General features: G+C 38.0%; 1 protein-coding gene across 5 annotated transcripts in view; it reads right to left on the reverse strand.

Moving 5' to 3' along the window:
- Positions 1 to 26,157, reverse strand: part of LOC127658132 (DNA-binding protein SATB1-like) — a 79,565-nt gene that overhangs the window by 38,691 nt on the left and 14,717 nt on the right. For 4 of the 5 annotated variants that reach the window (XM_052147247.1, XM_052147249.1, XM_052147250.1 and 1 more), the window contains 6 exons: positions 24,039 to 24,215; positions 20,198 to 20,324; positions 17,580 to 17,703; positions 9,945 to 10,056; positions 9,365 to 9,442; positions 2,070 to 2,521 (listed from right to left, as the gene is read on the reverse strand). In XM_052147247.1, coding sequence (XP_052003207.1) covers positions 2,070 to 2,521; positions 9,365 to 9,442; positions 9,945 to 10,056; positions 17,580 to 17,703; positions 20,198 to 20,324; positions 24,039 to 24,215 — 1,070 coding nt within the window. The remainder of the gene's footprint in view (positions 1 to 2,069; positions 2,522 to 9,364; positions 9,443 to 9,944; positions 10,057 to 17,579; positions 17,704 to 20,197; positions 20,325 to 24,038; positions 24,216 to 26,157) is intronic. The other variant, XM_052147248.1, reaches the window with a different exon arrangement.

Genomic DNA, 26,157 nt, shown 5'->3' on the forward strand with positions numbered 1-26,157 from the left:
ATTCAGCAATTTTGTGAACATCTCATTTACCCTCCCTACACTGTATTTAACATATACAGCATATGCACGGTAAATATATCAGGATTATATCAAATGTCTGCCAACATGATTTCTAGATATTGACATCAAGCCAATAAAAACATGTATTGTCAACCACTAGTTGCTAGGTGGTTGCTAGGGTGTTGTGGGGGGGTATGTGGCCTCTTTTTATTGCAGGTTTTTGCCTGTTTTATCCCCGTCAGTCTGATCACTTAGAAAGTAATTTTATTGGGACCACTATTAAAACAGAGCATCGTTCCAGTTAGCAGAGTATGACTTCACAACAGATTGCATGCATTGATGCAAAACAGGTCAAAACGATGGGTGTGTGAACCAAAAGATGCAATTCAGTAATCGCACATCCTTGCCAGAATGCTGATAGCTTGTAAAGTTCTTGATTGAGCGACAAGACGTATTATCTGTGAGAAAATTATTTGTGAAGAACTGACTTGCTCTTGTCCTGATAACCCCTAATTTCCTGAACAATCCTTCCCTTTGTGTTTATCTCAAAACAACAGTAGATACAGTAAAGCATCTAACTGTGAGCAGTCTGTAGCTGCTTTATTAGCAAGGCATGTTGGATTTTTATGATGTACAGTGCGTGTAGTGGCAGGCAATGCACAAACATGTCACAGCTTACATATGGGGCTGAGGCGAAGCTGGGTATATGACTCAGCATTTATAATCATCAACAAAATAATTTGACAGCCATCTACAAAAAACAACATGTGTCTGTCTGTGTAACTAAGGTAAGATAGACAGCATTTATTAAAAAACAGTCACTTGATGATGTCAATCACTGTAAAACTCCTGCTAAATTTGTATTACCTGAATACAGGTTTGGGAGGGTTACTTTTGAAATGTAATCAAAACATAAGATTTATTTCTATTTCTTCTGCTCCAAACTTACTTCAAACGTACTTCTCGGTCTGCTCGTATGAATGTAACACATCATAAGAAAGTGTTTCACCGCTGTTCAAATGCACTTTGGATCACATCATTTATATGTATTAATATGGGTTTATATGGACTAAAAATGAAATGAAACAAATGACAATAAAATACAAAGTAATCTCTTCAGTAATCAAAATACTTTTTGAATGTAACTTTATTCTAATTACTAATGATTTCAATTGTAACTGTAGTGGAATACAGTTACTTATATTTTGTATTTTAAACACATAAACCTGTTACATGTATTCACTTACTCCCCAACCCTCCCTGTATATCATCATTTAGCAGATGCTTTAATCTAAAATGATATCACATGAATCAAACTGGAGTTCATGAATCAACATTTGAGAGGTTCAAACCTGCAACCCTTATTTACCACTACACCACATTTGGCCAATCTGGTTTATTAATGGCTGATGCCGATATCTTAAAAGCAGGATTAGAATTAGAATCTAATGATAACAAATAAGATGCATACAAAATTGCTTAATTTAGGATTCACTGAGCGCATTTACATGCACGCTCTTTCAAGATAATGCTTTAAAAGCAGACAATGCGCGTGATCATGTAAACGCAATAAACGGCATTCCTTTAGGGTCATAAACAGTGCAAGAATAAACTGATGGGCACCCGTAGATTTTTACCCATTACCTCAATTTAACCTAAACTGCCGTTCGTAGTGGCTTATCCAATGTGTGCACGTGTTGAGTGCACACCTCTTCATGATGTGATATCAAAAGCAGAGAATAACGTGAAGATTTCAAATCTCACGTAAACAGGGTTTTCTTTGTTTGTCAGATGTTTTAAATAAGCAGATTTTTGGGAGTAATCAGTGTATTGGTGTGCATGCAAACATGCTCACCTTAAGTTTGGTTGATATTGTTGGAACCGCGTCTACCAGTTTACATACAAGCTCCAACGTGTTCTGCAGTAACTAATTGTATCATGACATTTCCGATGTCATTCCGATCCCACTCCCCATCGTACTGATCAATAAAAGTGTCAAAACCACCAAAACTAAAAGAAACACAATTCGCTCTATATTATCTCAAAAGTATCTTTCATTTTGGCCATACCTGCGTCCTGTTGAAGGCGACCCGGGCAAATACTGCTTGCGAGATGCCCGCCCTCTTCAGCTCATCCCTCACCCACTGGTAGATCTCAGAGGAGACCTCGGAGTTGGATGACACCTGCGCGTCGAGCGGTTTGTTGAGCGCACGGTTGACAGGCGGGTGGTTTAGGTACTGCTGACTCAGCGACTGCTGAGCAAGGAGGCGGTTAACGGCATACTGCTGGTTAAGGATCTGAGCCATGACGATCTGCTGGTTCACCAGTTGAGGGCTGATAGGCGTGGACACAAGGCCGGGATGGAGACCGGGGAGCTGAGCCCTTCCAGGGGCCTGACTGCTGTGGGACAGGGGAACCGGGGATGGGGGCTGCTCCGCGGTGCTGCCCGGAATGGGCTGCTGGCTGAAGCTGAGGTGGTTGGTTCCGGGTGGAGAAAGATCAGAGAGGCCGTCCATCTCGGCTAAACGAAAGGATGGAAGAAGATGCAAATGCAGAATGTTAGTCAAGAGAACAGAATGATATTTACTATTTATTTACAAAGCAATCTACAAGACGAGCTGTTTTAAAACCTGCTGTTGTTACACTATACTAGTGGTTTACTAATAAGGATCTTTTAATGGTCAATGCCGATAACTTGAAAGCAGGATGTAAAAATGGCTGATATATAGATTAGTCCAAAGTTTGGTCAAAATTTTGGACACAAGACTGAATGCATGCTTCATATTATCTTAAAATATCTTTTATCTTTTCCTTTTATCAATATGTGAATTATTTGACAAAACTAAAATTTGTATATTTCTTTTTAAGCATAACTTTAAATGGATGCATTGGTGCATAGTCAAGTAAAAGCAGTCAACAAGTGTCCAGAATATATGGGAACTTCTTAAGGGTTTAGAATAAGCTCAAACATAAGAAAGTTTTCATTTGATTGAACATATTTCAGTGCATTTGACTTGTATTGGACAATTTCATAGTAACACAATTGCTGGAATTAACATTGAATAAAATGTTTTTTAATTTTGAAAATGAATTTGACACATTTTATTGTTTGATGATTTCACTCTTGTTATAAAACGTGGGAAATAGTAATAACAAATAATGAGTGCGTGTGTTTGACTGTAAGGGTGCATAATCGTATTCTTTTATGATTAAAAAAACTGCAAAAATAAAAAAAATACCTTCAATTAAAAAAACATTAAAAAAAGTTGTAATTCTTTATTTGTTTACCCAAAAATGAAAATTCTCTCATTATTCACTTACCCTGATGCCATCCCAGATGTGTATGACTGTCTTTCTTCAGCAGAACACAAATGAAGATTTTTAGAAGATAGAGCTCTGTCAGGTCCTTACAATGCAAGTACATGGGTACCAGCACTTTGACAGTCCAAAAGTCACATTTAGGCAGCATAAAAGTAATCCACACGACTCCAGTCAATCAATAAATGTCTCCTGAAGCAAATCGATAAGTTTAAGTAAGAAAAAGTTGTTAATTAAAACGTTTTTAACTTTAAATCGGTGCTTTCATCCAGGGCGCTGATGCTGTTTAAAATAAACTAACTCTCGTGTGATGTTCATTATTCTGTTGTAAATAAATGCCGCTTCTGAATTCTCACATTAACTCGCCAACACACTTGCATCACGCAACAGCTACATGATGCGTCAACTTCTGACAGGAAGCATTTTGTTTTTAATCCCCTTTTTCTCCCCAATTTGAAATGCCCAATTCCCAATACTTAGTAGGTCCTCGTGGTGGCACGGTTACAGTCCCAGTTGCCTCCGCTTCTGAGACCGTCAATCCGTGCTTCTTATCATGTGATTCGTTGTGCATGACACCGCGGAGACTCGCAGCATGTGGAGGCTCATGCTACTCTCCGTGATCCATTCACAACTTACCACGCACCACATTGTAAGCGAAAACCACAAATCGTGACCACAAGGAGGTTACCCCATGTGACTCTATCCTCCCTAGCAACCGGGCCAATTTGGTTGCTTAGGAGACCTGGCTGGAGTGACTCAGCACACCCTGGATTCGAACTCGCAGCTCCAGGGTCGGTAGTCAGCGTCAGTACTTGCTGAGATACCCAGGCCCCAGGATGTGCTTTTTAAAAGTGAATAACATTTTAATTATCAATTTATTTTTTACTCAAATGTATTGACTTGCTTCAGAAGACATTCATTGATCGATTGATGTGGTTTACTTTATTGCTGCCTATATGACTTTTGGTCCATCAAAGTGCTGGCACCCATTTACTTGCATTATAAGGACCTGACAAAGCTCAAAGCTGATAAAATCTTCATTTGTGTTCTGCTGAAGATAGACAGTCACACACATCTGGAATGGCATCAAGGTAAGGGAATTTTGGGTGAACTATTCCTTTAATTTTCAGTCTATCACTACTTTGTGTGATTTATGTCTTTTGCTTTTTGTACAAAGAAAGCATTTATATTTCCAGGTGACAAAGACATTCAAAACAAATAAATCCGTAAACACTCTGAAAAAGTGCAGGACAAAAAGCAAATGTTTCACCCTAAAATATTCGAATAAAACGTTCCAGCCTGGTATTACTAAAGTAACCTGGTACTGCCCTTCTAATATAATGGGGCACAGTGTGTGACCTGTATCTGCATAAATTGGCAGCACCAGAAATTAGTTTATAATGTCCATGGCCAAATCATGTGAGAAATAACAACAAGCCAGTGTCTGTGCTCTCCTTTAGCAGCAAACATTCAGGATGCCTCCAAATAGTGATACACTTGAATCATCCTTTATACTCTTAATTCTAAAACAAGGTACACAAGCTGGCTAATATGAGATTTTAGGGAAGTCTAAATATATCTGGAGCGTGTTATGCCAGCAGCTCAGAGCAAAGGCCTTATAAACATGCCAGTACTGAGCGGACTGAAGAATAAGGCAAATATTTGATGCTGCTGATGGAATTTACAGTTATAATATCTTTAATAGATATTGATATTATTTGTGGTGGAAGCTAACCAGCCTTAAAAATCTGAAAATTAAGAGGTCTTTTTTAGTTAAGTAAATATAATAATAAAAAAAAATCATTATTTACTCACCCTCATTTTGTTCAAAATCTATATGGTTCCACATTTTAAAAAAATATTTTAAGATTTACAAATTTCAATTTATATATAAAAATGTCATCAAATTGAGTAATCTTTAATAAAATAAAATTACACACACACACACACACACACACACACACACACACACACACACACACACACACACACATATATATACAGTTTTTTTAAGTTTTATTAATTAAAATTAGTTAAACATAGCCCATTAAAATTTTATGATTTTTATACATATATACAGTATATATATATATATATATATATATATATATATATATATATATATATATATATATATATATATATAAAATGAAATAGGTTAATCCTACAAATAGGCTCAAATATGTTTTGAGTGCAATAAATAAAGGTTATTACAAAGAGGAGAAGATTATCAGTAAATAGCTAATTCAATTTTCTGTTTCTCACAAAAAGCTATCAAATGACTTCAGCAGACTAGGAATATAGAAACTTTCATTGTATGAAAAAGTGCTGCGTAATTACAAAAAAAATATTTGTAATTCTCCTTTTATGTTCCACTGACAAATAAATAACAGCTCATTGGTTTGGAAAGACATGAGAGTGAGTAAATAATTTGAAATAATTGTTTTGGTGATCTATTTGTTTAAGAAATTAATTGTTATGACTTCATGAATCATTTAGAGGTAGTCAGAGTCTCAGAGATTTGTACAAAAATTTTGAAATAAAATGAAAAATCTTACAGATATTATGAAATGCAAAAGAAGTGTTTTGGCAAATGATAAATGATATAAAGCTGCCTAAAATGTTTACCAAAAAAAATCTTCTTTTGTGTTCTGCATAGAAAATAAAAGTATGCCGGTTTGGAACAAGATGAAAGTGTCATAATAAAATGTATTTATTAATTTATTTGTTTGTAATTTATTTTGAGAATTATTTAGTTAAGGACCAAAGTGTTAAGTTTCGGCCGAAAGAGGTTTGTATAAAAAAATTAAATGTACAGCCTTTACAGATTTCCATAAAGATACTGAAAGTGAGTAATAATAACAACAATTTTAAATATTTTTGGGTGAAGTAATGCCATCTTACAGAGGTCTAAAGGTTAACATTTGGAGGTAGTCAGTTGAAAGAGATTTGTAAAAAAACAAAAATTAAGATATAAAGTGCACAATCTTAAAGATTTTATGAATCGCAAAAGAAGCGTTATGGCAAATCATCAAAATATAAATATTCCAACAGCAGATAAAAAAACAGATAAAGCGCATGGAATCTCTCCAGAGTTATGAACAATAATCGCAAGGACACAAACATGTGTCTTAACTGACAGCGTGCACAAAGACAAGGCTGTTCCTTTCAATATCGCCAGAAAGTGAGAGAGAAAACAACAAACCAAAATTTGGCTAATAATCAAATCTCTCTCATAATCTCCCTAATTTCTGCGCTCTGATGCTACGAGATGCCTCTCGGTTGTCTTCTTCGGCATTAATAACTGCTGGGGGGGACACATGCTTTTGCAAATTGAAAAGGTTGTAAGAAAGCTTTCACAGGCCCCGTTCGCAGCAGAGCACCAGAGTCCCTCCTATGGAATTCGGCACCAAGCACACTGGGATTAAGAGCACAATAGGTGAGAGAATGTGGGCTGAGGGGAGGGGAGGTAATACCCCACGGCACAGTGGGCGCTGGCACTCCATCCCGACTGTGTCTGAATGAGTGCAGCAGTGCGTTGGCCTTTCTATTGCTGTACGAAGAGACGGCTCGCCGCACTCCGCGAGACCGACTTCTGAAAGAGGCCTCTATCTCACTGACCACTTACGCACAATTACACACTAAACAGAGATGTTACACTGTGCCCTAACATTACGCATTTGGTAGAAGCATTTACCAACAATGTATTCAAGGCACTCAACCAGTCAAAAGTAAAAAAAAAAACAACCTGACAGAATTTGTAACATTTTAATCTAAAGGCTTAAGCTTGAAATAAGTTTTGTAGAAAAATATAAACTTCACCTAGATATGTAAGCGCAGCGTAGTTCTAGCGGAAAGACTAGCCTCTGTACATCATTGCACCATTAGCTGGGTAATTCCTAGGCAATCGCATGTAAGCCATTGCTTTATAAGTCTGCTCAGAATCTATCACATTGCTGTTTCAGTGTGCTAACACGGCAACCTCCTCCACCCCACCACCACCAGTTGAGCCCCGTCCCGCACAGGAGTAGGCTCCTCGCCCCTAAGTCCTCATGGTGGCGTAGTGACTCACCTCAATCTGGGTGGGGGAGGACGAATGTCAGTTGACCCCGAGTCTGAGACCGTCAATTCGCACATCTTATCACGTGGCTTGTTGAGCGTGTTACCATGGAGACGTAGCGTGAATGGAGGTTTCATGATATTCTCAACAGCATCCGCGCACAACTCACTACATTGTTCATACTGTAGTTCCATTTGTGTTATTTAAACATTTTCATGATTTATGCATTATTCTAAAATGGGGAAAATAGTCATAAAAGTCACAAAAGTTGCTTGTGTGCTCATGTTGGTCTGTCTTTTAACTACTCAACTACTGAGTGGCATTTTAATTTCTCTGTAAGTTTTTAGGCATCGATATATTAACATTAGCTGCGTTTTCACACCTAGTTCATTTAAGCACTCAAAGCACTCTCAGAGCAGTAAATGTGTATATGTGACCAACCCAATTTTTATCAGGCCCCCCTTAAAGGACCCAAAATCGATCCGTACTCAGACCACCTCAGAGCAGAGCAGCGCTTTAAGATGAACCGCTTTAAAGTGATCTGATGGGTGTCCTGTATACGGAGATTCGTGCCAAACTCCGACGAAAATACAAGCAAGTAAATTTATAGTTTCACTTTAATATTATTTGTGCAATGGCAAATGTTCTTGGCTCATACACGCAATGTAAATGACACGCAGGAGGAGACACTTGCTTGTCCATTACTCTCGAGATGATAAAGAAACATATTTTAAAATGCACATTGAATTACAAATATTTTCCTTCATGCAAAATAAGGGCTTGTAGGTTTTATCCGAAATCCTTAACATAACGTGAAAGAGTGAAGAATTTTGGACAGGAATACAGAATACATTATTACTATTGCATAATGTAATATAATTGGCAGTGTTGTCTGGGTTTCATAAATATAACATATAAATTAATCAATTATGCAATTATTTATGAAACATTATTGTCAGCCAAATTTCACAATCGTGACAGCCCTAGCTGCAATGGGGTCTGAGTTCTTGAGGAGCTGCGGTGTGAACAACAAGGGGTCTGAGACCACAATAATGTGAAGAGGACCAAAATAGAAACTGGGTCTTCTTTTAAGTCCATTTACATTGTGAACACCAAAAGCACTGAGGTCATTTGCGGCTGGTTCCCTTTAACTGAACTGGGTTTGGTTCACTTAAAACGTACTATGTCAACCCACCCTAAAACCTAAACTGCGTCCTTTCCAATTCAGTCAGTCGGACTTCCATTTAATGTAGTCTGGTGTAATAGCTTTGTGAGACAACAACGGGGAAATATAATATACCATTTACTGTACTTAATACTGAAGGACGTATGAATACATTACAGATGGCAGTCGTGAATCTAGTCACCATACACACAAAAGTTATGAAGGTTTTTGTGCTTCAAGAGTGAACAAAGTGACTTTGATGAGTTTGCAGGTTAGTGTATGAAACTGAAAAACTAGAAATGGCAACATTATTCATGCAATTTCTCCATATGTATTATTCATTCAAGCTGTCAAACCACAAAAAGACAAACTTATAACTGAAAATACATTGTGTATGAAAGATAAATATAATGTACAGTGTATGCAAAATTTCATCCAATGATGGCTAGAGTAAATATGTCCTTTTACAATGATTTGGGTCAAATTTAATGGAAAACAATGTGATATGAGATGTTTATGAGTTGCGCTCCGCAGCACTCCGGCCTCCGGAGTCGTAGCTGGATGCCGCTGAGAAATGGCGAGCAGTGGAGTGCATAATTTCTTAGAAAATTATTTTGAATTATTATATTTTCTAATAGTTTAGAATTTTAGAATGCACCATTGTCATGCACCATATGCATCCGTGTGCAACCCCCTATAAGTTACCATGCTGCTCACACTTTACCAAAGTTGTGTTACGTGGCTATCGGCCTGTCGTGAGTCGTTCACATGCAGTTATGGCATTGCTGCCATCGCAATTCAAAAACGGCACAGTGACCTACCTAATGTGGTGGCACGTGGACTGTCGTGCAGGACACACGACCCCAGGTATCCCTCCAGCTGGGAGGGCTGGCGCACGACTGTGCAGGCGAACACAAGCACACAAACACGCAACACACGCATTCACAGGTTTGCAGAGAGAGAGAAAGAAAGTGTTAGTGGGTCACGTGTGAACAGGAAATAAGAGACAGGTGTCGAGAGCTGCAGCATAACCTGACTGCTTGACTGACGGGTGGATGTTTGAACACTTTAAAAGCTAAAACTCAAATCGCTGTTTTATGCAGCATGACAAATATTGAATTTCACACATCACAGGAAGTCCTTTTGCCCTAAACATAAATCTATATTCCAAAGTTTAATAGTTAAATACAAAAGTACAAGTTAGAATGAATTTTAACTGAATCTGAAGAACAAAAAAATATGAAATGTTAAAATCATAATTTTGAAGGCTTATGTAGGTTCAATACTTTAAGACCAGCCAGACTGATAGATCGATAACACGATAGATCAATAGATGGCTCTGATTGTAACACAAGTCCTGGTGTAATTTCGACAAATGTGTGTTTGCAACATTCTGCTTACCTATCATGTCTTTTGTCTTCTTGAAATGTTTATACCAGCGTCCAAATTCTTGACACTTCGCCGCAGAAACATTTGCATAGTAAGTGCTGTTAACAATTGAAGAAATCATACTCTGCAAAAGAGAGACACAGAGAGGAAAATGACTTTTCAAATCACTTTTAAATACAGCACTATCACAAAAGCTTGTCCAACATGCTGCACTACGTACATAGACAACACCACTGTGTATGCATTATACTGCTTCATATCTTGATGTAACTAAAATTGTAAGAAATGTGAATCATGCATTAATATAAATATTTGCAGTAAAGCATCTCGGCAGTGATATAAAGCAAAAGAATACATGTCCCTTTTAAACAAATGCCACAGAGTATGAAAGACAATTCAATGAGTTACAGAAAGACAAAGAACAGCAGGATGTATACAGGAAGATCTGTAATGCAGATAACAAGGCAGATAATGCATTGGGGAACTCTGCCCTATATGAATACAACTCATTTTCACAATCTGTTTTCAGCACATTGAGACCACACGAGTTCATGTCTCCATGCTGCCCTAACACCATGTTTTCGAATAATTTTCTCGCTTTTCGTCTATACAAATAAAGTACATTCCACTCAAGATTATTTTTTATTAAACCCAACACTTAACACCTTAATGGCCTTAGGCTACCTAACTCAGAAATTGTATTGATGGTTATAAATATTCAAAAGATGAAACCATCTGTTTTAAAATTACAGGTACGCAGGCTTTATCATTTTTATTACATGAGCACTTGGGGACGTGGAGGGGGGAACTGAGGGTTTGTGGCTTAGAATATCCTCAGTAAAGAACACAACACCTTTATGGAAAACTTTTGCATTTATTTTCCCTAAAGCTCCAACACATTGTGGAGCAGGCCTAAAGATGCACAACAACAAAAACCTTGTAATGAAAAAACATTATTTGCTGTGTAGGGTTCTTAAGCTTTATGGTCATGTGGAGAATTTGTAGCATAGGAAGAGTGAAGCCCTCCTCGGTTCCTTGAAGCACCAGTACATAAATGGTTTTCTAAAGAACCATGAAACTAAAAAAGGTTCCCCTATGGAATTATACTGAACAAAATAGTATTTCCAATGGTATCATATGGAACTTAAAAAGCATCTCCATAGGTATCATTTGGAAAGTAAAAAGGATCTCTTATGGAGTCATATAGAATTTAAAAAGGTTCTCTCATGGCACTATATTGAACTTGAGGTTTTATGGCATCATATATAGCCTAAAAAGGTTAGGCAGACGCTTTTATCCAAAGCTAATTTTTTCATATGGCATCATATGGAATTTAAAAATGTTCTCTTATGGCATCATATGGAACTTTAGATACTATGGCATCATATGGAACCAAAGAAGGATCTCTTATGATATCATAAGAAACTTAAAAAGGTTATCTTATGCCATTATATGAAACATAAGGTTCTATGGCATCATATGGAACCTAAAATGTTCTCCTATGGCATCATATGGAACTTTAGATACTATGGCATCATATGGAACCAAAGAAGGATCTCCTATGGCACCATAAGAAACTTAAAAAGGTTATCTTATGCCATTATATGTAACATAAGTTTCTATGGCATCATATGGAACCTAAAATGTTCTCCTATGGCATCATATGGAACTTTAGATACTATGGCATCATATGGAAGCAAAAAAGGATCTCCTATGACATCATAAGAAACTTAAAAAGGTTATCTTATGCCATTATATGAAACATAAGTTTCTATGGCATCATATGGAACCTAAAATGTTCTCCTATGGCATCATATGGAACTTTAGATACTATGGCATCATATGGAACCAAAGAAGGATCTCCTATGGCACCATAAGAAACTTAAAAAGGTTATCTTATGCCATTATATGAAACATAAGGTTCTATGGCATCATATGGAACCTAAAATGTTCTCCTATGGCATCATATGGAACTTTAGATACTATGGCATCATATGGAACCAAAGAAGGATCTCCTATGACATCATAAGAAACTTAAAATGGTTATCTTATGCCATTATATGGAACATAAGGTTCTATGGCATCATATGGAACCTAAAATGTTCTCCTATGGCATCATATGGAACTTTAGATACTATGGCATCATATGGAACCAAAGAAGGATCTCCTATGACATCATAAGAAACTTAAAAAAGTTATCTTAAGCCATTATATAAAACATAAGGTTCTATGGCATCATATGGAACCTAAAATGTTCTCCTATGGTATCATATGGAACTTTAGATACTATGGCATCATATGGAACCAAAGAAGGATCTCCTATGACATCATAAACTTAAAAAGGTTATCTTATGCCATTATATGAAACATAAGTTTCTATGGCATCATATGGAACCAAAGAAGGATCTCCTATGACATCATAAGAAACTTAAAAAGGTTATGTTATGCCATTATATGAAACATAAGGTTCTATGGCATCATATGGAACCTAAAATGTTCTCCTATGGCATCATATGGAACTTTAGATATTATGGCATCATATGGAACCAAAGAAGGATCTCCTATGACATCATAAGAAACTTAAAAAGGTTATCTTATGCCATTATATGAAACATAAGGTTCTATGGCATCATATGGAACCTACAATGTTCTCCTATGGCAACATATGGAATTTAACAAGGATCTCCTATGGCATTGTGCAGAACCTAAAAAAGGTAATTCTGCTGCATCGTAAGGAACTTAAAAAGGTTATCTTGTGACATAATATGGAACTAAAGGTTATATGGCATTATATGGAACTTAAAAAGGTTTTCCTATGGCATCATGTGGAACTTAAACAGGTCATTTGGATCTTAAGGTTCTATGGCATCACTTGAAACCTAAAAAAGCTATTCTATGGCATCATATGGAATTTATAAAAGGTTCTCATATGGTATCACGTGGCACTTAAAAAGGACCTCCTATGACAGTATATGGAACTGAAAAGGTTCATCTGTGGCATCATACTCTATGAACAGGTGCACAACTCACCAGGAAAAGGCAAAAGATGGTTAACTAAAGTACACACACCACTGTGTATGCTTGAGAAGGACTATTAACCTTTACTGCCAAAGCTCATGCTGCTGTAGAAATGAAAAGTGTATTAATGTATCCTGAGGAGCAGAAGACCCTCTCCTAAAGCAGGAGAGGAATATGAAACTACAGTGAGCTCTCCAAGATGCTGCTAGGCTGATAGGAGGCCCGGGAGCTGCACTGTTGAAGACCAGCAGGCGTTTTAAATGTCACCCCAGTTATCGCTCACTCAAAACAACAATCAGCAGAGATATTGATGGAGGAAGGGAGTTGACCAACCAATAAAATCAACCAACAATAGCAGAGGGGGAAAAAAATGAAATTCATCATGATTTGTTTGATATCTACTATTCTTATTAGTGTGCCAGTCATGTTGGGCGAAACGTTTAAATCTTGGCTGAGTCCCATATTGTGTACAGTTCTGCTTGTTGACACAGATGTTGAGGAAAGCATTGTTCATTAATCACTCGACTCACAGTGTACAACACGCCACATCTCCTGAGCCCATACGCCACGGCGACACCCAACAAACCAGGCGAATATATGCCGCTGAGCCTCACTGTACTGCACGCCAGGAGCCATCAACAGGTAAAATGGATAAGCCCCTTTAAATGATAACCATCAGAAGGCCTTATCAGCCCAGGAAGTCTGTCTCTGCGTTATCAGCTTAAACAATCTATTTGACTTTCCGTCATGGTAGAGGTGCATTAAAATGCTCATCTGACCTGGCACTCCCTGTTTGAACTTCCTTGTTCTGAGTGCTAAACTGAGTAGCTAAACTGGTGGAGCAAGGTTATGGGTTCGATTCCCATAGAACATATGAACACATAAATTGATCAAATGTAAATACTGAATATCCTAAAAGTTGCTTTGGACACAACGCTCTGCCAACCCTGCAGAAAATATCAGTTCAACCAGTATGCAATTCTCATTCTGGTCTAGGCAGGTTTATGCTGGTAATGTGCTGGTCTAGGTTGGTTTATGCTGGACCAGCTGGAAATGTGAAATGTTCAAACATGTCTACCTCAGGAGAGACTATCTGCATTGTGTTGAGGTGGCTAGCAATACAACTATGCTCTACAAGTTGAGCTATAGTAAACATACATCACACACAAGTCAAATTATATTCCACAAAGAACAATATCAATGCTGCATAAGTATCTTTAGAACAAACATGTGGGGGTTGTTTTCAGTCCAGGTGACTTGCATTTTCAGGTGAACAGCAATTGTGGTTAACAGGAAGAATGGGAGAGATCTGGGAGATATTTAGGAACTGCAAACTTGTATAGGATTAGTAAATAATAAATGGAGAACCAGGAGAATTATGGCCATTGGTTGGGGGAGGGGTCCACACCTTATGTTACACATTAAGGTTTATACGCTTGCAGTAGCAGCCTTCATTATACAGCATGGATGTGCAAAAATACATATTTTAAAAGTCAACATAATTATGACTAGTAAGGAAGTCCCATCTCTGCTGAAAAAACAATTTAAACCTGCCTAATCTGTTTTGCTGGTCTTGGTTTGTCTCCTAGCCTTGCTAAGCTGGGTCTTTGTTGGTTTTTGAGGGGTTTTGGCTGCTTTTCAGCTAGTCAAGTTGCAAGACCATGCTGGGAGACCAGCAATTGTAAGTGCAGCAAACCAGCTTAGGCTGGTTTAAGGTGCTTAAGGATGGTCCTTTTACAGGTCTTAAATGATCAGGCTGGGAGAATAGCAGAAGACCGGTTTGATCAGGCTGTGAGACAAGCTAAAGGCCAACTTGGCCATACACTGAGATCTGCTAAGACCAGCAAACATTCTTAGACTGATTTAAGGTGTTTAAGGCTGAGCTATTCACTGGTTTTAAAGGGTTTAGGGCACTTTTCAGCTTTCCAGACTGGGAGAATAGCTGAAGACCAACTTGGCCTGGCTGGGAGACCAGTTAAGACCAGTAAACCACCTTAGGTCGGATTAAACAGTTTAAGGCTGGTCTGTTTGCTGATTTTTAAAGGGTTTAGGCACATTTTAAGCAGATCAAGCTGGAAGATCAGGCTGGGAGAACATTTAAGAACAGTAAACTATCTTAGGCTGGAATAAGGTGTTTAAGGCTGGTTTGTGTGAGGGGTTTTGACTTTTCTAGCTTTGCCCGGCTGGGAAACTGGCTGAAGATCAGCTTGGCCAGGTTCAGACACCAGGTAGTCCAGCTGAAGACCAGCTAGGCCAGGCTGGGAGACCAGCCAACCATTTTAGTCTGGTTTAAGGCTGATCTATTTGCTGGTTTTGGAGGTTTTTTTGGACACTTTTCATCTTTGCCAGATGGGACACCAGCTAAGGCTGGCAAACCAATTTAGGCTAGATTAAGGAGTTTAAGGCTGGTTTGTTTGCTTGTGGTTTACTGGTCTTAACAGGTCTCTCAGCCTAGCCAAGTTGGTCTTCAGCTATTCTCCCAGTCTGATCTGCTTAAAACCTGCAAATGGACCGGTCGTAAGCACCTTAAACCAGCCTAAACTGGTTTGCTGCAGTTACAATAGCTGGTCTCCCAGCCTGGCCAAGCTGGTCTTCAGCTGTTCTCCCAGCCTGACCAACTAAAAAGTAGCCAAAACCCCTCTAAAACCAGCAAAGACCCAGCTTAGCAAGACTAGTAGACCAGCAAAGACAGGCAAAACAGATTTGGCCGGTTTACTCTGTTTTTTCAGCAGAAATGGGGCATCCTTAAAACCCACTAATCATAACTGAAAGTTTTTGAAAGTTTGTAGTTTTGCACATCCATACTGTAATCTACTCCTATACAAGTTTGCAGTTCCCAAATATCTCCCAGATCTCTCCCTGTTAACCACAACTGCTGTTCACCAGAAAAAGCAGGTCACCTGGACTGAAAACAGCCCCTACACGTTCCTTCCTAAGCAGCAGATGATGCATCCTGCTCTAACTCGAGAAGTTGCTCGTCTGCAACTAAAATTAGAGAACGACACTCCTCCTCTCAAGCCAGAGAGAGAAATCCGAAACAACAAAAGCAACTCCCCCCTCCCCCGAAAATTGCAGCACACGAGCATGGGCCACCCAGCCTACGCACAGTGAGCAGGGCTCTAATTTAGTGTAAGCACCGGGCCGGCGCTCGGTGGGAATAGCTCACATATGGACTGTAAACAGAGTGATTAGAGAGATGCGGGGCAGCCCGGCCCATGCACTGCCTGAAAAGCACCCTGGGACTCTTTACATCACTACACTCTGCAGTTCTTCTGAACAAATCTCACACACACGTACACACATACACACGTAGACACACACACACACACACACCACACACACACACCTGCAGGTAAAGAATGGGCTTCCCTAAGATGAAATAGACTACAATTGCTCCTGGATTCTGGTTGAAATGTATTTAAATATACATTTTTAAATTAATATTAATATTTAAATATTTACGGAGAGGTTTTATGTTACACCTGTAACATAAGTAAGAGTAAATTTCACAAAAACATGTCCAGATCACATTTCACACCAAAATAATTATTTTGTATTATACTGGTTTCTTACTAAGCACGTTTCCCCACATTTTTTGAACTTACAGACAGCAAAATAAATACAATGATGTAGTATTAATACATACAAAAAGATAGTATTTTTTAAAATTGCATTACAGTAATGAAAATTAAGGTGTGAAAATGTGCTTAACTGTCATTGAAATAATATTTAACAATGTAAAAAAATGTAATATAAGTTTAATCACAATAATAATCAAAGTTTACTGTAATACAAGGATTTTTGTATTGCAATTATCATAAATTATAGGCAGCACAATAAATGCCATGATGATGTATAAATGTGTACAATTTAATTAAATATTATTAATCTTTTTCGCATAACAGTAACAAGAATTAAATTGTTCTGCATTTCGCTACTGAGAACTGTAAGAAAATTTGAACATTTTTATTAATTTTCATCATTTCAAAAAAGCTTAATAGTTTTAAACAGGATTAATTTTCTTTATGAAAACTATAAATTCTGCTAATATTAGTTTACATGAACTAGCATTAAAAAATAATTTTATAGCACTTATTAATATATTTTAATTTCACCATTCAATAAAAACAATTTTATATGTCAATATTAGTTAATGCACTATGAACTAACATAAACAATGAACAATTGTATATTCATAAATCCACATTAACCAAGATGTTGTAAAATAAAATTGCTAATTGTTAGTACATGATACCAAATGCATAAACTAATGTTAACAAATGCAACATTTTGTAAAGTGTTACCATAATTTCTTTAGTTTTTCGGTGAAATATGACCCGGTCACATTCTCGACAGGTTTTGTGAGATTCGCCTAAGATGGTTTCCAGCGTGAGAAGCATTATCAAGATCATTGCGCTTTGCCCATTGTTTACACAACAATACCTTACATTCAGAACACCTAGCGCTGCTGCATTCACAAGAAAATAAAGTGCATTGATCTACTGGCTTGACAATGGCTATTGATTTGGATTTCCATGGCAATTCTTTCCATTTCCACTCTATCAAACTCTGGGCATTTGAAAAGGGACACTTGCAGTCTTGCCAACTAGAGGTGGAAGTTTCCAGCACCTGTGATAAAGGACATTCTTTAGCCAGAGAGCTCTGGTTCATGTCTTTGAGTAACTCCTTGAGGGCATTTCTTACTGTAGAGTGGGTCCACTGCTCAGGCGGAAGATCTTCCAGTTTAGGACAACTGCAGAGAGGGATAGGGCGAGAGACGTAGGGAGAGAGAAAAGAGAGAGAAAGTTAGCACAAAGCCTACAGTCCGTTTCCCCAGTGGCGTAGCTAAGGGTGGGCTGGGGTGGTCCTGTGCGACTCAAATTAGACCTAGGACCACCCAGAATATTTAAGATTATTCTTTGACTTCAAATATATGTTTATAAAACTGAATAAATGTATACGTGCATAAATTCAGATTTGTGAAAGTGTGAAAGATCTTTGGGAATGTGCCGCTACTTTGTTGTTTGGGAAAATGTGGTAAAAAACGAATTTGGGCGAAAAACTTGGCCCATCCATTTTTATTGAGGAGCACCCAAAATGTATTTCCTGGCTAAGATTCACTGGATTCACTGACTAATCTAATGCATATTGCACACAAAACTGGAAAGATCTGACCAAAATTGCCAGTTCCAATGTGATTGGCTAAGATGGTTAAGACAACCTTCGGTTTGCTAATCGGGCACTAAATACCTGAATACAAAACAAACCATTATTGGTCTCTTTACATGTCAATCAGATGGTCTCTTCCCATCAAAGTGGGTGGTTCTTGGCCAGAATAAGCTGCAATGTGGACCAGACCTAATGTGGTTCAGTCAAAGTTATGCGACTATTGTGCACTGGGTTTTGCTTTCTCCCTGCAAGCGTCCCTTTAAGACAGACAGATTTCATTTGGCGCATGTAGCAGATGCATCTGGAGTCTCTCTCTCTCTATCTCTCCCGTGATTGTTCTGATTAGTTAATTACTTTATACAACACATCTGCTGTATTGATGCATGAATTATACATCAGCTGCATGTGGCGGGTATTATTTCATGTTACTTCTACCTTCCTGCCTTCGTGTGCTTGCTAAAACAATTTAAGGTGTTTCCAGCTAGATTTTGAAGCTAGATGTTTGACAAAATGACCAGCATTTACAACTATCTAAATAAAAATAAAAAAAATCACATATTCTAAGCATTTAGTGAATGCAAGTTCAAAAAAGATGCTGCCACCAAATCAATGGAGAAAACATAGCTGCATTCAGTGTCATTAATGAATGCTTGTTTATTAGGATGCAATAAATGGCACGTTGCCAAGAAAATATCGCAATGCTCAATATAAAGAACGTTCCGAGATGTTCAATGACAGTATGCATCCCTAATGTAGTGTAACAGCACATTCTTGAATGCATCTTTTGTAAATGATCACAAATAGCTTTCCAGATCAATTATTTGAAAAAAGTGTTTAGATAAAGTGATTGTTTCATTGTTCTTTAAAGGTGAAATTGGTCATTTCTGCACCACTGGTGCCACCAAACAAAATTGCTAAAATAATCACAGGTTTCCCCAAACACTCCCCCATCTGGGATTGGTCAGATAACAAAAAGTCCCGCTTCACACTTAAATCAAACTCCCATGTTTTGTAACGAACATATAAACGGTATATATATATATATATATATATATATATATATATATATATATATATATATTAGGGCTGTTGATTTAATGCGTTACTTCATTGTGATTAATTGTATTAAAAATAATGCGCTAAAAAAAATTACGCAATTAATCGCAATGCCCCCAGATTGTAATAAGGAAGATTCCTGAGAAATGCAAGCTTGTAGTACCACCTGTTTACTCCAGAGGGCAGTAATTGAAATTTCAGCTGTGTGGCAAGGCGCAGTTTATACAGTGAAGAAAACAACCAGACAGCACAAAACAGACATTCGTTGCATTCTTGCGTTCAAAACACTTGATGGAGCGTAAATTCGAACTAAATGATCTCAAGATGTGTTCTAAGTATCAAACTATATTTAACTTGACACAGTGAACTTTAAAAATAACTATGTATAATTGTTCCATCATTATATATTGAATTATTGTTATATGAGGGTCTTTCTCAGCAAATATTTGTATATGAGATTAATTGCATTTAATCGCGATAAATTAATCGGGACATCGTGTAATTAATTTAATCGATTGACAGCCATAATATATATATATAAAATCCATACATTATATCATGCATATGTCACCCTACTCTAGATATCGATATCAGTATCTGCCATTAAAAAAAAACTATATCAGGCGACGACTACCTTAAATCTGTTAATGATTTGGAGGTTTGAATATATATTAAGGAAGTAATTGGATTAGAGATAGTTCTGCTGAAGCGTGCAATTAACACGTCTATGTTTGCAGATAGACACACATGCCAAAAAAAGGAAAGATTGCAGTAGGGACACCTTAAAGTGCAAGGCAGCTGTAGACCCTCAGGGGATGAGAGGCAGACAGGTGTATATGGATGTCGGCAGAGAGAGGAAGAGGTGTGTGTGTGTGTGTGTGTGTGTGTGTGTGTGTGTGTGTGTGTGTGTGTGTGTGTGTGTGTGTGTGTGTGTGCCCGCAGCAGTAGCTTGTGGGAAACAGCACTGTATGTGGCGGCTCTTCTCTCTTGTGTTGTGGGTACAGTATATGGGACACACTGACCTGTGAAGCTGGATTTTCAGCGTGACCACATGGTACACATCCTGTAACATGTCTGCCACTGTGGCGTCGGGCGCATCCGTCACATAGGAGAGAGGCACGGGGTTCCACTTGCCCACCTGAATCAAACCTGTGGTGAGGGAACATGTACCACACAGGTAAAAGTGATTTACCGCAGACAGGCTATCACACAAAATATAACAGACTGTTACACCATGGTACTTTGGCATATACCGTAGTACTGTTTGAAAATATTCATACACCATGGTATGCATATGGTACTTCAAATAGTAACATAATATTTTCAACATTGTAATGTCCAAATAACAATGGGCTATGTTCCAAAACCCAGTCAGCTGTCTTTGCATGCTTCCTACACAAAGATGCCTTCTTCTTACAGCACTGCATGTACAGTATCCATTGCAGTAAAAGGCAAGAGAGCATTAGGCAAATAGAAAAGTAAAATAAGAATCTGATTAAAATGGACTATTTTACACAATCGTTGTGTGTGCTATGCATTTGAATGTTTATTTGAGTATCACAAAAGCTTGCATGCTTCTTAGCAGCATGCTAAAGACAAACTCCATATTGACACCGATTGAAAGTGTATGGAGAGCAGCTCGATTGCATCATTCACAGTGCGTCATGGAAGTGGGCGGTCCCTGCAGAGCTCTTTTGGCACGCTTTGTTAGCCACGATTCTCTGATTGGTGGATCTTTCTCTTCAGGATTCATGGATAGTGTAGTTCTCTACCAGGAATTTGCAATTAAACATGATTTTTTTTTTTAAGTTAAAAACGTGGACTGGTGGCTTCAACAGCAGCATGTATCTTTGATTAACAATCTTGGAGATCATGTTAGGCCTGTCTTTAAAGGTTTATTAGTTGAGGTAAATTAATTTATTAAATGAATTGGATTTTTACTTCCGGAACCAGACTGATGCACTCAATGGTTGACTCTTACATGATCACATTTGCTTAATTCACATTTGCTTAATGACAACCTTGAATACCATGGAACTCTTTTTTTTATGGGCTTCTAGAGATGCAATTTTCACTCTTTGAAAAAATAACTCAACCATATGGTCTCTTTAGACAGAGTGTTTTAAAAAAAATAAAAAATAGATTCAGAACATCAAAAGAAGAAATATGATAGACAGCCTGCAATAAATTACAGGCTGAAGGCTACAGCTCTTAAAATAGCCCCCGGTTCCATAAAGAGTGCAATTAGAAACAGCAGGCCCACCTCCACATTCATTCCCATTGAGAAAAGTGTGATTACAGAGAGGAGGAGAAGCAGAGGTGCACCTGTGTGTTCCTGCTTCTACCAACAACCCCCTCTGCCCCCCTGGATGGAGGTCAGCCCAAGCAGAACCATGCCGCTGAGAGCAACCAGAACGGCGCCAACAAATCATCTGTTTAGCCTCTAAAAATATCTGAACATCTGCCTGCCATTCTATGACTCATGATTCGGATCTAAATAAAACATGTGAACGTTCCAGAGAAAAAAGGTACTAGACATGCTTGTTAACGTTTCAGGTAAGTTTAGGTTTTAGGTCTGTGGTGCTGTGTAAATGGAATGCAGCATCAGAGCCGAGTCTTGTTTTGGCTTCTGTGTCATGCAGAATGATCACTGTACTTTCAAACTTTAATATTTACCGGAACCCCTCACCCTAACCCAAAACATCAACATTTGAGTTTTGAGGTTTGAGGCTATCGATATGCTAAGTACTCCTAACAGGTGATCAAATGAACCTTTAGAAGATACAGTATATATATATATATATATATATATATATATATATATATATATATATATATATATATATATATATATCTATCTATCTATCTATCTATCTATCTATCTATCTATCTATCTAATCTATCTATCTATCTATATATTTGTTTTATTTTTTATTTTTTGTCCAATCAAATGCACTGTAGAATGAAATGCCCCTCCCCCTAATACCATCTAAAACAACTAGCAATTGTGAAAAGACAAAAGACAAGCCCTTTGATATTTCTCTGCCCAAGCTTCACGTTTCAATAGGAATTACGTCAACAGACGAAATGAAGTCATGCTTAAAACATTTTAAATAAATAAACAGAAATTAGAACAGAAAAGACTGAAATTATGAACAAAATAAAGTTCAAATGTTGTCTGTGAGCAGTTCGGGAGGAGTGGGCAATATAAGATAACATTTATTTAGCAATATTCTTGAATTTTCTTGTTAATAAAAATATATATATCACTAGGGCTGGGTATTGAGTTCGATACATTTTAGGCACCGACCGAATTGCCTCTAAACAACGGAGTATCAAAAAATGTCTTGTCGTTCGGTACCAAATTTCCATACCTAAGGATTTAATCTTGTCAACGTCAGCGATAAGCATGTAGCATGCTAGATGTGCCCAAATCTAAAAGTGCCGGTGATTGGCTGCGTTTAGGCATCAAGGAAAAACGCTAGTTTACGCCGGTTACGCCCAGAGACGCGGCTCACACGTGAGGCTGTAGTGTGTATACGTCTCAACCCCCATACATGTGAAAGATGTGGAAAAGATCAAAAGTGTGGCTACATTTCACCAGGCTCGATGTCAACAGTGCACGATGCAATATTTGTGACAAGATAATTGCTGCCAAGACCGGCAGCAAGACAAATCTGATGAAGCACTTGGCAGTGCACGGAATAAACTTAAGAGCGGAAAGTTGCTCCGTCTTCGACTGCAAGAAGACTGAGCCGGTGCAGTTATCCTCTCAAAGTCCTCCTGCCACAGAGCTTCCTTCAACATGCCCACCACACGAGTCCTCCTCCAAAACTACTGATGAATGCAGCGGCGCTATGACTGGGACTCCGACAGGTAGGTTAACGTTTAGCAAACAAAATAGGCTTGTAGTGGTACATGCTTGTGTACTTGCTAAATTAACGTTCTGTGCACGGTGACATAGTCCTATAAACTGGGACCTATGTAGCGTTAGATATTGTTTGGATGTATGGCTATAGATAGCTAGAAAAATCAATGCTAAAAATGTTTTAAGGTTGACAGTAACTGATCAAGTTTAACTCACATTAAACTAGTTATCTTGTTAAACCGTACTAATCCTTAGGGTCGGCTGAATTAACAGTTTTTTTTTTCCTCTTCACATTAATGTTATAGCCTCTGCCCCTGCCGACCCTGGCATGAGGAGACCAGAAAGCTCAAGATATGAGTCTTTGAGTTTGTAAAAAAAGTAAACAAACTGAAAAATAAAAGTAAAGTTTTTTTGAGGTAATGTGTAATGTTTGTAATCTTGTTAAAACGGATTTCATAAAATGGGTAGCGAAAAAAGTATTGTTTAGGAACCAGTATTGAAGTCAAGATATCGGTATCGATATCGAAAATGTATTCCCTACTCTGCAGTGGCATTTTGCACAATCGCGACAGGAACGATACAAAACAAAAAATCTAACGGTTGACACATATCTGCCATTAGATATCCATTTAGCCAGAATACAGTATGGCCCATCCCGCTAATTAATTCTGAATTATCCTAATTAATATTCAATTTAATTACAGATATTTGAGATCAATAAATGAATAAACCTCACACACCTGAAATGTTACTAATAGGCAAATAAAATATTATGTAAAAAAAAAATATCAGACATTAATGTGCAAGAATAATCAGTGTCTATTGCAACATTTCGGTCATTGCATTTAAACCTTGACGAAGCCTGACGAAGGTTGCATGACCAAAACGTTGCAATAAATAGAAACTTAAAGATTAAAAAGAAATAAAAGCAATATCTATGTAATATAATAAATGCAGTTATGTGTGTGTTATATCCACATTTTGGCATGCTGTACCTTTAGCCTGTGCAGCAGAACTGTGCGAGTAACCCAGCGAGAGCAGGGCCATCTCAATCAACTGATTAAAAAGCATGTCCTTTCGGACCAGCACGAATTCAGCATGTTCCTCTTTGCTGTCGAACTCGATGGGGCTCTCGTAATGCTCCACTATGCAAAACACAGGCAGCATGTTACCTGTGAAAACAAGAGAGCACGCTTAATAATGTGCCAAATTATAAACAACGATAAAATTGCATATTGTTGCATGTTAGTTTAAGAATGTCTTGCAAATCATCCTCAGGCTAACAATAAAATCTACTCGCCACCCTTATGCTAGAATGTTCTCTTGGCTGCTATGCAGTTGCTAAGGTGCTTTTAAATGTTTTTTTAGAATGTTGCTATGAGGTTGCTAGGGTGGTTCCTGACAAGCCCAATTCATTCTGTAGATGAAGTTTGAGTAGCTTCTTTCATGTAAATCTATGAGATTATTTAGCCTATTTTAATGGCAAAAATGGCAAATACTTTGAAAAGTAATAGCACAACTCTCCTCAACAAGCCACATCATGTCTGTAGCACAAACAGGATGCAGGACGAGTAGTGTACCGAAGATTGCTAATTAAAAAAAATTATTAAAAAAAAATAAACCTAATGTATGAGCAATAGTAACAGAAAAGCTTGCCTTAGCAAACACTTCTAATTATCAACTGATTGTAATTCACTGATGTGATGCTATAATGGTATTACAATAAATCAGCACTGTAACATATATAATAAGATCAGAATGCTGAACGAGGCACGACGACGTCAACAAAACAGCTCTGTTATTTAAACGTGTTAGCACGCTAAAAGGTTAGAGCTCTTCGGGGTTTAGCGCTTTATTTATTGTTAAGGTGCTGAAATCACATTAAAATACTTCTTCAGGCAGATCCCAGTACTCTATACCGTGCAACGGCTCCCAACGTACCACCGCACAGCCTTGAGGTCTACGGGTCTGTGTAAACAGCGCGCTGCTATCAGGGAAAAAATGAAGAATCTTTGTCCTAAGCCTCCATCATGTGTTCGGGTTTACTGTGCAAATATGACATAATACCTGCCAGCTGTAACACTTTGGTGAAGAAATTTCAGGAACTTTGTGATCTCTTTGACCAAAGAACTTTATTTTAACGTGGTTTATTAGAGCAGGGTTTTTGAAACTGAGGTCCAGGGATGCCCAGGGGGCTCCCCAGGATGCTAGGGGGTCCAAAAATATTTTGATTTTTATTGCAGATTTGTTCTGAAACTATGGGATGAAAAATGATTTTATTTCATTGACAACTGCAAATAAAGACATACAGCATCTGCACAAAATGTCATATATTAATACTTTCTTATATGTAGGAAATATCTTATTTTGAAAGGCGAATCAAGGGTGTGCTGAGTGACTCCAGCCAGGTCTCCTAAGCAACCAAATTGGCCCGGATGCTAGATAGGGTAGAGTTACATGGGGTAACCTCCTCTTGATTACTATAATGTCATTCTCGCTCTCGGTGGGGCGTGTGGTGAGTTGTGTGTGGATGCTGCGGAGAATAGCGTGAAGCCTCCACACGCACTATGCCTCCGCGGTAACGCGCTCAACAAGCCATGTGAATGGATGTGCGGATTGACGGTCTAAGACGCGGAGGCAACTGAGAGTCATCCTCCGCCTCCCGGATTAAGGCGAGACACTACGCCACCACGAGGACTTGCGCATTGGAAATTGGGCATTCCAAATTGGGGAGAATTGTCTCTTCATTTTTAAACATCTTACATTACTATGAGAATAAAAAGACACTGTCAAATTTTCCATATAATATTTAAATAATTGATTTTGCTTTAGTATTATGGCACTATAAAAGCCAGCTATTTTTATTTTGCAAACAATATGTCTTTAGAATAATATAATTGCTATTTTTTTCTCTCACAGGGGGTCCCCTCACAAGAGGATCATCATATTTGTGTGTACTTGGAATCAAAAAGTTTTAAAAACCCCTGATGTATGCTGTAAATATCAAAGTCGCCAACCGGGCAGTCAGATTAAACCATATTTTTGCTCCTCACAGTCACAGTTTCGTAAGAATGCACCGTTTTCTGGAAAACATTCGATAAATAGGGTAATCAT

The sequence above is a fragment of the Xyrauchen texanus genome, chromosome 17, assembly GCF_025860055.1.
Source record: "Xyrauchen texanus isolate HMW12.3.18 chromosome 17, RBS_HiC_50CHRs, whole genome shotgun sequence".
NCBI classification, from domain to species: domain Eukaryota; kingdom Metazoa; phylum Chordata; class Actinopteri; order Cypriniformes; family Catostomidae; genus Xyrauchen; species Xyrauchen texanus.